Source organism: Lissotriton vulgaris, chromosome 7, assembly GCF_964263255.1.
Source record: "Lissotriton vulgaris chromosome 7, aLisVul1.2, whole genome shotgun sequence".
Taxonomy (NCBI): domain Eukaryota; kingdom Metazoa; phylum Chordata; class Amphibia; order Caudata; family Salamandridae; genus Lissotriton; species Lissotriton vulgaris.
This window is the reverse complement of record NC_141695.1, coordinates 859,421,473-859,437,842: the sequence shown is the minus strand read 5'-3', so window position 1 is coordinate 859,437,842 and position 16,370 is coordinate 859,421,473. Positions and strand designations below refer to the sequence as shown.

The 16,370-nt window shown below is 40.4% G+C and overlaps 1 protein-coding gene across 3 annotated transcripts in view; it reads right to left on the bottom strand.

The window, feature by feature from the left end:
- The window catches only part of GEMIN5 (gem nuclear organelle associated protein 5), a 500,185-nt gene that overhangs the window by 376,355 nt on the left and 107,460 nt on the right, over positions 1-16,370 (bottom strand). For all 3 annotated transcript variants that reach the window (XM_086931243.1, XM_086931244.1, XM_086931245.1), the window contains one exon: positions 3,059-3,213. In XM_086931243.1, the coding sequence (XP_086787369.1) occupies positions 3,059-3,213 (155 nt within the window). The remainder of the gene's footprint in view (positions 1-3,058; positions 3,214-16,370) is intronic.

Here is a 16,370-nt window from a genome sequence, read left to right as displayed (position 1 = left end):
AGTTTTTATGGCGGGCTGTGTCCGGTCGGGCGGGGCCCAGATTAAGGAAAGAAGGGCATGATCTGACCAAGGGACGATAATAGAGTCCTTCAAGTGAATGTTGGCCCTACTTTATGAGTAGGGCCTGTGACAATTTGTGTGAGTTGGACCACCTCAAGGCCTGCCATGAGACCTTCAGACGCGGGGGTATCAGGTTCATCGAGGTGAATATTAAAATCACCCAGAATTAAGAAATTGGGGGTGAGACTAGCACAATTTATAGCAATGTCGGGGAGACTATTGCAAAAATTGGTGTGCCCTCCGGGGGGGCGATATAGGAGAATCCCTGCCAAAGTACAGGTGGGTGAGAAGCTGAGAGCGAAGGAAATGCTCTCACACTCAGAAATGAGGCAGCTAGTAGTTCTGCAGCTATAATTATTTTTATAAATGATAGCGATGCCTCCGCCCGGCCACACTCCCGATCTTGCCTAACAATGGCATAGTTAGGAGGTAAGGCCCGGACTACATCAGGGTCTGAATCTGAATTCATCCAGGTTTCCGTTAGAAAAAGCACATCAGGGCATTTCGCATGCTTGGGAAGGGAGCGACAGTTCAGAAGTGATAAGCAATATGATTTTACTTTCGGAGTACTTGCCTGGGGAGATTCAGGGGGTATGATATTAAAATTACAACATGGACAGGAAATCTGCCGTTTTTCAAGGGAAACGGTGTGTGAGCAACTCATGTGACTCTCCCCAGAAGCTGCTCCTTGCTATAACAAAGCTTCCCTGCAGAAGTTTGTCCAGAGGTTCTGGTCCCTGGGCCCGTCCGGGCGCAGACGGGCTCTCCTTTGGCACTCCTTCCGCGCGAAGATGGCGCGTCCGCTGTCCGCATCCGCTGCGCGGAGGCATGACGTCTTCTTTTATGCTGGCGCAGAGCGCATCCCAAGACTAGCCCGCTACCCAGCCCGCTACCCTGCGTACCTCCCCAAGATGGCCGCTCGCTAAGTCCGGCAGCCTCAGAGGGCATGTAGCAGCTCAGCGCCTATTGCAAGGTGCAAAAACACAGCTCCCGTCTTCCGCCTCAGGAGTCAACTAAACTCTAAAACAGCTGCCCCGGATTTTGAAGGAGGTTGTCTAGGTGATCATCTCCAGTATGTTGACTTTTAACAGAAAAGCTTTGTGAAATCAATGCTAACTTAATTCAGAGTTCTCTGAAATCGATACTATTACATGACAATTTGCTAAACAGTTTAAAATGGTAGCGGTCTGCCCTAAATGGCAAACCATTACCACAAATGAGAAACAGAAATAGGCATTGGAAAAATACATAACAAACCAATTCTAGCACAGTCTTGCCGAAATGTCTAAAATATATACACACACACACACCTATATATACATATATACATACACATGCACACACACAGCACTTACTGATGTAAAAAGCACTGTTTGTCGTTTTCTATCCCCAACTCTTACTCTCTCTATCAATAGTATATTCTCCATAGCTAACCATGATATAAGAAGCATTTTCATTGCTTAGATGCATGCAGACCATCACCGGGGTACGCTTTTGGGTGTCAAGTGGAAGAGACCACAAGCAAATAATTCTTAATGGCTGCTATATCCGTAGGGTCCGTCACAGTTAAATATAGGTAGGGTCCGACACAACAGGTTTTTAAAGTAATTATTGCATGTTGTAGAAGATAAATCAAATAGGAAGTGTGCCATTATAAAAATAAGACTTTCGCGATAATAATAAGGCCAATCAAATGAAAAGTAACCCACTTTGGCTTTTTGTACATTTAGGCTATCAAAGTCACTTTGGGAAATCTGCTGCAAACATTGAGCATAAGTGTCATAAAAACACAGGTTGATTATTGTTCTAAAATAAGCCTGTTAAGAAATAAAAGCTCATTTTACAAAATAAAGAATGCATACTGTACAGACATCTAGAGGAGCAAAACAAATTAGAGGCAATATTTTTCATGTTATTAAAACCAACAGTTTCTACTGTCTAGTCTGAAAGACCAATAAACTGTAACTCTAATAAGTAGAGAAACAAACACAGCAGTTATTGGAACCCTTTTAACAGTTCCCAATGTATTAGAAATGTAAATTACATGCAAAATACTGAATACAAGATCCTTATCAATGCTTTGCTGGCACACTGAAAATTTGCTAATTATCCCTGCCGACATATGGACTTATATATATATAGATATATATATCTATATATATATATCTATCTATCAAAGGATGTCCTTGCCAGTTTCACTCCAGAGACACACAGCACTCGCGGGGTCGTGGAAGCGTTAGAACGCCAAACTTTATTTCAACAGACGCGTTTCGGGAAAACTCCATTCGTCAGTGTCATAAAGAAAACATTTCGCGGCTCCATTTTTAAAGTGCAAGGGTTGTCGGGAATAACATAAACAACGGACTTAGCCTCAGAATTTCATGCGGGCGCCATCTTAGAGAGTGTCAATCTCATACAGTTAGCATACTGTTTAAACATTTCAAAAGGGATTTAGTTACCACATGTAACAAAATAATACCCAAAACATTAATATCGCTGTGTTTTGGGTATTAAGATGGCGCCCGCATGAAATTCTGAGGCTAAGTCCGTTGTTTATGTTATTCCCGACAACCCTTGCACTTTAAAAATGGAGCCGCAAAATGTTTTCTTTATGACACTGACGAAGGGAGTTTTCCCGAAATGCGTCTGTGGAAATAAAGTTTGGCGTTCTAACGCTTCTACGACCCCGCGAGTGCTGTGTGTCTTTGGAGTGAAACTGGCAAGGACATCCTTTGAAGCTTGAATATTGGCGCGGTACACCGCCGTGCTACAGCACCCGCCTTTAGAGTGACTCGCTATCGGTGTACCTTTGGAGCAGTATATATATATATATATATATATATATATATATGCAATGCATATAAACAATGCAGTTGTTTATAAGCGTGTTTCTAACAACTTGCGAGAACTAGAACAATATACTAGTCACAGTCACCAATCGTTAGTCGCAGAAACTGACACAGAAAAATCACACTTAATAAAACACTTGTCCGCATACCTGGTGCTGGCTGTGCTCTGCAAGGACACTCTTGGTCACTGTGTCCCAGATTTTAATGCTCTTATCATCAGAGCTGCTGGCGCACAGATGGGTCTGGCCAGGGTAGTGACAGAAGGTGAAACCAGACACCCTGTCAGTGTGGCCGACCAACTCTCCTGAAATTGTTAACAGAAATTAGTGAGTTTCTAAAATTGGCAAACTGCCAGTCTGTACGTGGCGCCTAATAAATTTAGATGCTAAATCAGGCGAAGTGCCAAATCTAAATGTTCGAATGCATGTACTCTACATTAGGACACCCAGTACCTCAAATTGGATCAAGCATTCTGTAATGATCTGGTGCTCATTTACGAAGTCAGTTTGAAAGAACACTGCATCAGTTTCTGCTTCAGACAAGGAGCAGAACCATTATTCCATAAAATTCAGCTCATGCTTGGGTCTGCTGAGACAGAATGTCAGCAGGTTGTAAAATTATCTTCCAGTCTGCTGTCTATCTTCTCGAGGAAAGGACAATAGTGCATTAATAACAAAGAAAAGTTACTTCCCAATATCACCAGTTAGCCATCATGTGAGTTTTTATTAAATCCACAAACCTTGAATATTTCAGTCCACATGCGGAATCTTGGAATTTGTTATTTATTTTTAAATTTAGTCAATGAAGAGGAAAACAAATGTACAAAACTATGCCTATGGAAATTCAACATTCTCTTTATATATGTTATGTTTAATAAAAAACATCCATAACATTCAAATTTGTATCACAACAGATGGAATGGGGTTAAACATATATAGCAAATTCTGCTCCTAAATACTTGTTTCATGTATTCCTTTTTCTTTTACAAGGGGAAAGGAATGTATGTTCCTTCCACAACAATGCAGTTTTTATAGCAAAAATTGCACTTTTGCTTAAAGGCAACCAAAGATGACAATAAAACCTAGACACAGCACACTCACAGTTATCCCCTCAGTTGATTTTGCCGGTCTACTGAAAGATGTAGCATCTAATGCCCAAGTTTCTAAGGATCCTTAAGGGGTGGCGGAAAGGCCGTTTAGAAGTTTACTTGATACCCACAATACAGAACTGGTGTTACACCTAAGAATGTCCCCTTTTCTTGATCATGAAATCTTAATTAATGTTCATAAACACTTAATGGAATAGTAAACTCACCCCTTCCTAAAGCGGGTAGGGCAGCTGAAAAGAACTAAAGCAGAACACATATCAGCAAAGTCTGAACACCTAAGATACATTTTTTAAGCAGTCTTCTGGATTTTTAGTCTGTATCGTCATAATCACCAATTACTACACCTTTTGTGACTGTGCATTTATGCTGCCCTATGTCTTCCATGAGGTCCTCCAAGTGGCCTCATGCTGATCTGAAGCCATCTCTATGAAATGGCCCTGTATCACTGCCTTGACATCCCAGGCTACAACTTGGCTCACCACTCCATTGTCGTTTAGCTTTGTGAAAAGATCCCATTCTCATAAAGATTATCAAACAAGCATTATTCAGATATATGCACCCTGCCACTCTCTGTAGGTTACTGGTCCCAATCCAGAGAACATTACAGTGGATCATGATCGAAAGACTCAAGAACCCTTTCGCTACTTCCCCAATATCCTGTTATGACCAGATGTTGTACTGGTTGAAATCAGAAGAATGGGTGGATATAGCAAGAGTCTTGCCCCGGTAAGCCTCGATCCTTGTTAGCGAGGGTACAGGAAATCTAATGCCTCTGTTTGTGTGAGTCTTCTGGAAGTTAGAGAGTCAGGAAATAAACAAAATGCTTTGTGTTTTAAACAAGCACATCCAGATTCCAAGTGCCAAGTTGCGTCTCGAAGTAGAAGAATTTGGGGGATCTACCCAGTCAGACTCTTCAGACTACTTGGAGATAGCAGAAGGAATTAAGTTTGCCTTGTAAGTAACTGTGAAGGGGAACTGAGAGCTACTTGAACATAATACACTTCACAGTTTTTGATGGTGGGTCATGCTTAAGACGCTAAAAGATGAAACTTATGGTTGAATAATTTTGTTAACGTTTGTGTATATTCTGGAAAGGAAGTCTGAAACATTCAGGCTGGTATAATTGAGCTTGTATGAATTCTTTGAATGTGGTCTGGTCACGGTACATTTAAATTTTGAATCAACAAGTTATGTAAAAAGAAATGGGTAAGGATGACTTAACGAGAAGTCGTATTTTCTATGAAAACTATTTGGCATAGAAAAGCTGTAGTTGTTTTTATCCTTGTAGCTGCTTAAGTGGAAACTGAAGACCAGTTGAGTCTTATGAAGCCTAGTGAATAAGGTAAAGGAAGTAATAGTTTCTCACAGAAGCAAAAGAGAAGGAATTGTTTTATCGAGAAGGTATCACCTCACATTTGTTTCTTAAAAACAGATGGAAGTCCACTGAGCCAGATCATCAGATGTTTTCTCTATGTTAATTCCAATTCCCCTGTTCCTTGGAAAACATGAGTACTTGTTCAGTGGCCAGTAGTCCTCTGAAAGTGCCAAGTTGAATGGTGTGAGCAAGTCCATATACAAGGCTCTCAGGATGTAGGAGACTTTCCTTGTGACCTATTAATCAGGAGGCTTCTGTATAGCAAGATATTGTCAATCCTTCTATAGCTTTTGTGTATTTCAGAGTATGAGTATTCCACCTTGAGTGGTTGTCTGTGTCACCAAGCATCAATAGGCTGATATAATAGGGCCAGTCTTCCAAGCCTCTGACTGGTCACTGGCATCAGGTAAGGCACACATAACTAAGTTCGGGCCACTCGGGCACTTAGTAATTGCACGTACAGCCATGTGGACAAAACCATTCAGTCCTATTTAGGGCACGTAACGCTAGCACTGTGAGCGGTGACCACCCAAATGTAAATTACTAACCAACATCAATCTCACCACCAGGTGATTTGGTGGAGCATTCAACCCTCAAACATAGGCAACAAACATGAAAGAAAATGTTACTTACCATGTACGCATCTGTTTGAGGCATGTAGTGCTTGCTGGTAGTACTCAAGATTGGCATTTTCTTCGAAAAGACTTCAAAAACCTGCCGTTCTTCCATCTCAGATTGCAAGCTAGTGTAGTGAAGTTCATATATCCCTAATAGGCTCTGCGCATTGGAATAATATACACTACAGATTTGACATAGGACTAGGGTCAGTATGTCTCTATAGAGTACATTAAACTTAATTGTGTGTGCCAGCTAACTCAGAGGTCACTAGAAACGTTCTTGAATGAACAAGAAGGGATTAGTCTCCGACAACCGCATAAACATGACAACTTTGTTTCCCTTAGAGTCAGAACAATATTTTCAGAGTCGTGGAAACAATAGATAACTATTTCACTTAGTCAATCGTGCATGCTTCGTTTCTACAGAGTTTGCACAGAAATAGAGAGACAGGAGTTTCAATAAAAAAGGGTTTATTGAACAGTCTTCTATCTCATGCAAGAGATATGAACTGCTACAATCGTAAGACAGAATGCAAAGTATAACGCGTACAGCGTAAACAGTAATATAAAATAATACTGTAATAGCATTGTCTGTTGCTATGAATATATAAAAATACATACATAAATAACACAGGCTAAAATACTCAACTGGTGCTTTTAAAATACGCCTACCCCAATGTACCTAACCTAGGTCTAGTACAAGGGAAAAAGGAGGTGCTGTCTTAGCTATAGTTTAGTTTTGCCAAGAATTGCCAAAGGTTTCTCTAGGTTCTAATCAGCTCCATACCTTAGAATGAGAGAGGTTGGTATCTCTTTCCTGGGACTCGATTTCCCAACACCCTGCAAGGGGAGTCAGAAACACTGGAGCTGGATTCTCGGTAGGAGGATGACAGCTTCTGGTCAGTGCGTCAGCTGGGGAGTTGGTTTCCTTCGTTACTTGCTGTGGCGAGTTGCGTCGTGCAAGTAGGTAGTCGAACTGCACCGAACCACACTGTGCTTTGTCATAGCAAGTGAAGGTATATTTATACCTTGAAGGTGTTTAGGAATGCCAGTATTGACGTAAAAGTCGGGCATTTGAACGTCATGAATGATCCCCTAAGGAACAGATGTTCATGCATAGTAAATGAATTCTTGGAGAAATCAATATTGAGGCAAGGAGAAGTCCTTAAAGCTTAAGAGTCTGGTTTTACAAGAAGTCGTTGTGACGTAGATGAACGGATGTAAGTAGTCATGCCTGTATTTGGGTAGCATGGGCTATGCCTAAATAAGGACTGGATTGCTATTCCTACATAAGGGCAATGTGAATTATACCTATATAAGGGCATGAATCAGGAAATGCATACGGAATCTAAATCAATACACAACACCCACTCCACTTTCGTATGCAAGACGTCACTAAATTCTAAACATGATAACATATCTAAAATGTATCTACACACGAAGTGCTAAAAGCATGTTTCAAACACATTGTAAATAATCTATCAAAACTAGTTGTAAGCATAACATTGCATTGGTTCTGTACACATTAAAGCAATGTTTCATTCTAATCAAATGTAGACATTTGAAATGCAAATTTAATGAATCATAAAAATATACATTTATAAAATGGCTCGTAAATACAGAAGAAAAAGGGCCGAAACCATTTCATGTCAGATTACATTAAACTGTTTGTTTGTGGACAAGGTCATTTATTGTCTCTGTAAGTATTCAAATAATTCTTGTCCTCTATGAATAGTTCTACTATAAGCAGATTACTTGTGCCCAAAAATGAAAAATACAAATTTTGGAAAAAAAATTTATCATAGGAAAAAGTTCCAAAGTTAGTACCTTGTTTTTGAAAAATGAAGGTCAAATTTCAAGTCTCTCAGAACACTGTGTGCCAAAATCAAAAGTCAGTGTTAGGGCTTGGAGAAAACATGAAATCTTCTATGTCTGTTGACAAAAAATTGTCTATCTTTGTAGGGGGAAGTTGGATTACCTCGTTTAGAAGATTAACCGCACATAGATGTGAAAAATCGCCTTCAGCATTGGCCGCATCAGCAATGTTCGTACCGGATGTTACCTGCGTGCCTGTGGTTTCCTCCCGTACCTTAGCAGTTGCAATTTGCGTCTGTGAGATATCAATGAATGCCGTAATCAGAATTGGCAGCCTCTGGGGACAACACAGAGCATGGGCCGTTACCGGTTCGAGTATCGATATTCGTAGGCATGACTGATGGGAGTGTTAGACAGATGTCTAGCATGCATTCTTCACCGTATAGCAGGCAGCGTAGAACAGGTACGATGCAATCTTGCCAGATTGGTCTAAATGACAGAAACCATGTGGTATTTAATTCTCTTAATGAGGTAAGCCTGAAATTTGAATGATGCGCTCACGACACTTCATCTCCAATAGAGCTCCCTCTATGGTGCTTGGAGTGGCGTTGGCGATTTGGCTTGCCATATCGTAGAGGTAGGAGCAAAAATAGTATCCCTGCAACGAGTCTAAAAAGTAGTGGCAGTCTGCCAAACACAGAGTGCACGAAGTTGGGAAATATTCCAAGGACTGCTTGAAAAGGTGCTAACAGTCCTGAACATACGTTCTTAAATAGATGTACAATACCGCTCGTATCAGACATGTTTAAGATACGACTTAACATTTCTGAGAAATTTATAGGGCAGTTTGTACTCAAAAGGGCATGTATCTCGGCAGAAGTCCTTTTGACTTGTAGATCATAGGTCTCTTTGGCCGAGATCAGTGGCGCAGTTTTAAAAAAACAAAAAAATGGCTTTCATTCTGCTTAGAGTATCAATTCGTATAGAAGAGATGTTCAGTGAAGGCCATAGAGGCAACTCCCTGACTGTCTTGGTTTGTGAAAACAATACTTGCATACAGCAAGTTACCATGGATGACACAGTTACTAGATATGGTATACCTGGCAACATGGCCCAGCAGCTGTGATCGTTCAACATAAGGAAACTCCCATTCGAAAGTTGTCCAAAAATTGGATCAATCACCGCAGCTGGTGAACCTTGCAGGTGACAGGATAAGTTGTTATTGGAACCATCACAGGCCCGTGTAAATTAATACCCTGACAAAGGATAGAACCGCTTAGTGCGTTTTCACAGTTAGAACCGCTAAGAAACACTTCAGGCCCCCCACTCCAACATGTGTGTGTGTATGGTAAATCTCAGGATGTCTTGATGTATTCTTTACCCAACCTTTCATATGTGCCTGCTGGTATGTATTTTAGGCAATACTGAAAATGAGAAATTGTAACAGGCAGAGTGATTGTTCCATGTATTATCCATTCAGTAGCTGTTTTTTCTGCTACCATGAATGGCAATCTTTCCAGTTTTTCAATGCTCAGCACCGTATAGTCTGCTCCCATTAGTGCAAGTGAGATTGAATTGTGAAAACAGTGATGTATTGTTGATTAAACGCCAAGGCACATAGCCTGAACTAAGGTTTTGTAACGTCTAGCCTAATAGCATGATAGAAAGTAGTTGCGACTGACCATGTTGCAACATGACCAAGTCCTGTTCCATGATGTCTATGGCACAATATACTATGCTGTCCAATGAATATATCCTGAACGACAGAGTCGTTAACCCATTGTCAACTACAGAGAGAGATTTCACAAAATTAATACGATCAATTTCTTGTATTCGCTCTGCAGTGTCTGCTTGCGTAATCTTCCATATTTCTTTATATACAGCATATATACCGGCAAATATGAAACGTTTTGACGCGGTTTTCTTGGTCCTAGCAAGAATTCCCTAAAATCTGGGCCATCTTTAAGTAAAGATAAGTGTTGCTTTACATCCTTAAGTGTAGATCTTGTTAGCCAATCAAGGCAGAGCTTCCCTACACTGTATGTTGTTACTATTCCAGGATGCTGTCTTTGAACATATCTTGGGTCTGGCCTATTGATTTTAAACTCTTGTGTTTTGTTCAGGAATCTATCTTGACAGTTGCTTGCGTCTGTGGGCCAGCTAAACCATTTTTTTCTAATCTGGATCCGTTTTGTTGTGAAGCAAAATAGTATGTACGTCGACCTCCCCCTCTGAAGTGCTATCACTCTCAGGTGTAGGTGTAGGTATAGACGGGATGTTCATGTCTTTGATCTTGGCTAACCCAAGGCAAGACGTCTGCTGAACAGTGTCATTCAAAAACATAATTTGCTCAGGGATGATACAGGCTCTAAACATAGCTTCTATCCTCTGCACTTGCTAATCTTTTGTACCCCAGACAGTTTTTATCTCAATGTTGTCTTTCCAAAAGTCGAAACCTGGTCTAGACAGTTGGGCAAAAAAGGCTGCAGAATAAATCTGTTTGGTGTTAGTTAACATACTCTTCAGTCCTGTTTTGTTTACATTCTTAAAGTAAAATGATTCTGGATTGGATACATTGAGCCCTGAAAAGTATGAAAATTTCATAGCAAAGGTTTTTGAGCTACCCTTTGGTGGTGTAGGACAATGTTCCCATTGGTTATAAATTAATGCATTTCTAGGACTTGCATATTTGTGCAAGAAATGATGACCATAATGGTTATAACAATAGATTTGTTTATAGTCTGATGAACCTTCTAAATATTCATGATTTGTGAATACTGCAGACATTTATAGATCTGACATCCTACTATTAACAGTCTCTAAGTCCCAATCATCAGAAAAGGTACAAGATGAACCAAAGTCACTCAATGAAATCCTGAATAAGGGTGGAATCTTCAACAGCTCCGATGTGCCAAAAATGTCATATTCTGTTTTGTCCCAAGCTATACCATCACGTATAGGAACGGCTGTGATGTTCCCTGCTGACAAGTCTCTTTGTTTAAAATGAGATGATTTGTGTGGTTTGAGGAGTAAGTTGACGTTCTTACTTGCTGTGTCCCTTTTGACATATCTTCCATTTATCAGCATACCCAGAGTTATTACCAGAGCTAACCAAAGTAGAAGAAATATATTCCCAACACAATTTAAAGTTCAATCCATGGTGAAGCCCGGTAAGTCTTTTCCAGGTGGTGGAAAAAGTCAGTTGCTTGTTCTTTGAAAGTTCCTTTTGCTGGCGTTGTTTCAAGTTCGCTAGGATCCTCAGAAAACGTATCAAAGTTAATGAAATAGCCTGAGGCAGTACTGTCAATGGTTGGAATTGCATCAGGATTCGTTGAAATCGCTGGAACCACTTAATCACTTGTTACTTCGTTGTAGACAGGTGTTTCATGACGAACTGTTATTTGGGTCTCAAGAGGTACAAGTTCCATAGCTTTGTTGCATAGTCCTTCTTTTCTCACTGCAGATTCTTCAAAGGTGACAAGTCTCTCAATTTGAACCTCTTGGATTGTAGCTAGAGGAGTGCGTCTGCTATTTGGTTGGAGTCCACTTGGCCTAATGCTTAGTATCGGCCACATAGTGTGGTTTAAACAGGTCGATAGACACAAACCTGCTCTCTTTTTACCAGCAAGGGGCGGCAGCAAAACTGCTCTTGATCCGTGGATTGCTAGGACAGGTACTGGTTGTCCGTAAGAAGGCCCAAATTCCTTTTTGTCCGCGATCTTTTCTCTGACTAGATCCCCAAGCTTTGGGATTCAGACAGGCCTTGCTGGGACGGTTGGTTTTTCCCCAGTGGTAGTTGGCTTAAGGAACACGTTGCTTTGTTTGGTTCTTAGCTCATTTAAGTCCTGTAAAACAGCCAAACGATCTTTGATATCAAAAATTCTTTTGTTCCACCACTGATGTGTGACAATCAAGGTCTGAGACAAACATTCTTGTCCCAAAGAGGACCTCATATGAAGTGATACCCCCTAGAGTACTTCTTGGCAAGTTAAGACTACATTGGACACGTATTAGATGTTTCACACACCTGTCACCCGAAATCTAGCTGTTATAGATTGCTTTAGGTCCCAGTTTTTTCTCTCCAAAACCGAATTTCCCTCATGATGGAATGGACTAGGGTACCGCAATGCAACGCCCAAACTAGCCATGGCTTCTTTGTAAGCCCTAGAGCTAAACGCAGGACCCTGGTCAGAATGTAGCGTGCCAATTGCGTATTTGTAAGGGACCGCAGTGGTCCAGATAAACACAAGCTAATGGTTTATCTGAAATTAACAGGGGTGTCTGCGCAGGACGTTTCACAGTAGAGACTTTCATCTTTTAGCATATTTCACAGTCCAATACATAGTTTCTGGTCTGTTTCCTCATGCCGGGCCAACAGTATTGTTGTTTTAATAATGATACTGTGGCGAAAACACCTGCATGAGCAGAGGCGAACACGTCATGTGCTGCTAAAATTAGTCCTAATCTATGTTTGGAATTACCCTATCCCCCACTCCAGGGATTCGAGCAAACGGAACATTGTTTGTATCAGTTATATATGAGTATTTGAGTGGAAACCCTTTAGGTAACACTGCACCGCTGCCTTTGCTTGTAGCATTTACATCCAGCATTATTTCACGGACTATTTTCGTTTTTGAACGAGTGATTGCAGCTACGGAACCAGATTGCACAGCCCCCTTTGCGGCTTCATCAGCCAATGAATTCCTTTCAATGTGTTCGCCATCACGTTGATGACTCAGCATGTGTATCACGTGAGTGTTTTGTAGTACTTCTCGTAACTGAACTACTTGTTCCCAAAGCATTTTATGCTTAATTGTGCCACCTTTTGCATCTTTAAAACTGTTCTGAAGCCAATTCTGTAAATATTCAATATAAGATTGAACACAATAGAAAGAATCACACACTGAGTGTGGGGAATTCGTGATCCATATTTTCAAGTGCCATTTTGAATGCTTGTAGTTCAGCTCCTTGAGCTATACAATCTCCTAGAGATTGCGTTTGTCACCATAGGTCTGAATTTGCCATCGCCCATACGACCTTTAACGATCGCGCATGCAGCAGTATAAGCTTGTTTACCCCCCGTAGCAGGTTGTGCTGATCCGCCAGTATAAATTATACATTCATACTGGTCTAGAGGCAGAATTTCAGTAGGCAGAGGACATTCGTGTTTGTATTGCAGGACTGCTTGTGTTTTCAAATATGTATCAAAAACATATTCAACATCAGTTGCAATAAGGGAATTAACCCATTGTATCCATCTCAGATTTTAATCTTTAGCACTTAGAATGCTTGTCACTGCCTCTAAGGCAGGTACAGGAGTTATGACCATAATGCGTTTCCCCTGTGCTAGAGCTCTTTCTTTTGCTGTCAGAATTTTTTCTGTAGAAGTGAATTTCATTTCTGCTTGTGTATACAAATGTGATTTGTATGCAATTGGTACTTATTCACCTTCATTAAAAGTTAGTAGGTGAATCCGCATTGACCCGGAATGTTCGGATCACTAAGTTGCGTACGTTTACGCATGTTTGTAAATGTTTAGCTGCTAACAGGTCTGTTTGGAGTGAACGCATAATTTCTGTGTGTTCTGTTTTCCAATGAATGATTTTAAAATCAGGTTTGATTAATTCGTAGAGAGAATTAACCCTTTCTGCGTAGTTAAGAATGTAAGTTTTTCCGAAATTTATGAAACCTAGAATTGACTAAGTTTTTCAGCGTTTTTGGAGGTTGGAGCAGCACACATTTTTCTATTCTAAAAAGTTGGCTGCCAGGCTTTTGCCTTTACTTGATAGTTCATATCCTAGAAAAAGTACTTTGAGATGGGCAATTCTTGATTTTTTTAAGTTGAATTTATACCCTTCAGAGGCGAAGCCAAATATAACAGTGCTCACGCTGTTCAAGTGCCTATCCAGGTCATTGTATCATCGACATAAGACAATGCCTAGTCATCGTAAGTTTTTAGTAACTCCGTAACCCTCGCTGAGAATAACCCAGGACTATTCTTAAATCCTTGAGGGAGAAGACAGAAGTGACGCTGTGTCCCCATTATTGAGAAATCGGTCAAATACCTACTTTCAGGTGCAATATTTTGGCAAAAGAAACCATTTGAAATATCTAATGTGGTTTAAATTTTTTCTGCACAATGTTATTCATTAATGCTTTACAATATGCATTTTGCACTGCAAATGTTTTACAACATGAGTTTAAGTGCCTGTAATCCAAAACTAGACAATATGTATTTTCTGGTTTGGAAACAGGAAACAAAGGATTGTTCATTGATGAGGTGCAAGTTTCAATCACCCCTTGATATTCAAGTTGATCTAAGATCTCCCTGACCTGTTTTTTTTTAGCTTCTTGCTTAACTGGTTACTGCCTTTGTGCAGTAAGTTGATTTTTTTAACTGGATGTTATGGTGAGGGGAGTCCTTATCTCATCCTACATGATTTTTGTATAATGCTGGGGCTTGGGGAACTGCCCATTTTCCGGCATAAGTATATTTTAAATGTATAGGAATATGGTTAGAGAAGGCAGGCATAATGATGTTTTCGCTTTTCTTGGCATGTCTCCCTCCATCCGGAGCGTTATTTCATATAACCTATGTGGAGAACTAACCCTGGTATCAGCAGTTTCAACTTGAATGCCTTCATTCAAGTCCACTGTCTCCAGAAGTCCCTTCAGGTTCTGGTGAGCTATTGTTACTTCTGCTGCGCTGTCCAACATTGTCCGAGCCCATTCTCCGTTCTTGAGTTGTGTCCTCAAGATCCTCGGCATGTCTTATTTTTAGACCTGCTACCTTCTTTTTGGTGAATTGAGGTTTTTGGCTTACTTTTCTGAACATGTTGATCGTCTTTGGATTTCACGCCTTATTCTTTATTTTTTGTCTATCCTCTTCTTTCGGATTTCTGTGATAAAGTCTGAAAGATATGAGAGGAAAGTTTCATCAGTATCTTGATACCGGTCAGGTTTTTCTCAAATTATCCCTATTCCTGAGGTTGTACCTCCTTTCAGAGGGCTCCTTTTGTGGAGACCTACCGCGGGAATGAGAACGCTTCTCTTTGGAAGTTTGTTTGCTATTTTCCCACTTCTTTTTAGAAGAGGAGGTAGGAGGTTTTTTTAGTAAAGACCTTTTCAGGACATTCAGACAGTTGTGGTTTCACTGGTTTCCCACCCAGATTGTCTCTGCTTAATTCTTCATAGGATTTTTCAAAGATTCTGGCTAGTTCTTTTGGTTCTTCTGTTACATCAAATTCCCTTAATTTTTGGCAGCTTGCCACTGATGCTGCTTCCCCTTTAATATTAGATAATATTATTAATGAGACCTGGTTAAAAATTTTCAGTAATTTCATACCTAAATTTAGAGCAGGCTCAGCCCCGTATTCGTTTTGAATCTGTTTCAGGATGTCCGGTATTACCGCCATAGACGGAACACCATGTGTTTTAGTGTAGATAGCAGCGAAGACTGTACCCCAAGTGGTGCAGTCCTCCAGATGGGGTGTGATCCCCATTGGTAAACAGATTGTTAAAATTCTGTGTTTCTCATGAGGGCTAGTATTAGGAAATACTGGTTCGATTGAAGTAATTTTCTGAGCTATCCAGAACGGAATTTGTTCACGTTGTGTGGGTAATTTACCCATGACTGCGTGTAAAGTCTGTGGTGTAATTTTTAGTATATTTCCCTGGTGAGAGGTTTGTTGTGGAATAACCATTGGAGGTTGGACTGTGAGAGTCCGCATGACATATTGAACTAATATTCTGTAGATTTTGATTAACTCTTTGAATGTCAGGATGTGGTGTATAGCCAGCTAAAACCAGCCATGTTCCTCCTGGTCTACCTAGTGGACCAAGCCTGGTAATGTGATTTAAATGTTTTAGGGCGCCTTTAAACCAGAGATCATGCTCCTGGTATGCAAGTGGAATTTCAATATACTCGAAAGGAATATTCCTCTGGTGGATCATCTTCTTTGTAGAAGTGAAACAAATGTGTTACTGGATTTGATTCTGGGAATACTATCCATGAATAGAATACCTCTGTCTGGTGATATTCATGTGCCTCTATCACAAAAACTGCTCTACCACCTCTTGATGATAGGCCATGTTTTATAAGTTTTATAGTTGTGGCTTTCCTTAAATTTGGAGGAATGATTATAGCATTCACATCGGTTTCATTAAAACCTGTAATGTTTAAAACTCTGTTGGCGTTGGCGCCTGTAGCTGCAGTCGAGGCGTTATCCTGGTCTGCCATTTCAATGAAAGTTGCAGAGCAAGTTTCAAGGAAACAAAGATAAGGTGAACAATATTTTGGAACACTGTATCCTTCAACGTTGAACAAACCAAAAAGCTAATACATAGGATTTTTCGTCCTAGTCCGCTATGGCGGATATTTATCCCTTACCCATTCCAGACGTCTATTGGAGTATTACGAGTAGGGGGTCTCTAAGAAAAGCACGACTGAGTTACTTCAGTATCTAGCGTTAAATTAGTGCCTTACCAAACCGTTGGGCGCCATGTAGTGTAGTTCCTATATCCCTAATAGGTTCTGCGCATTGGAA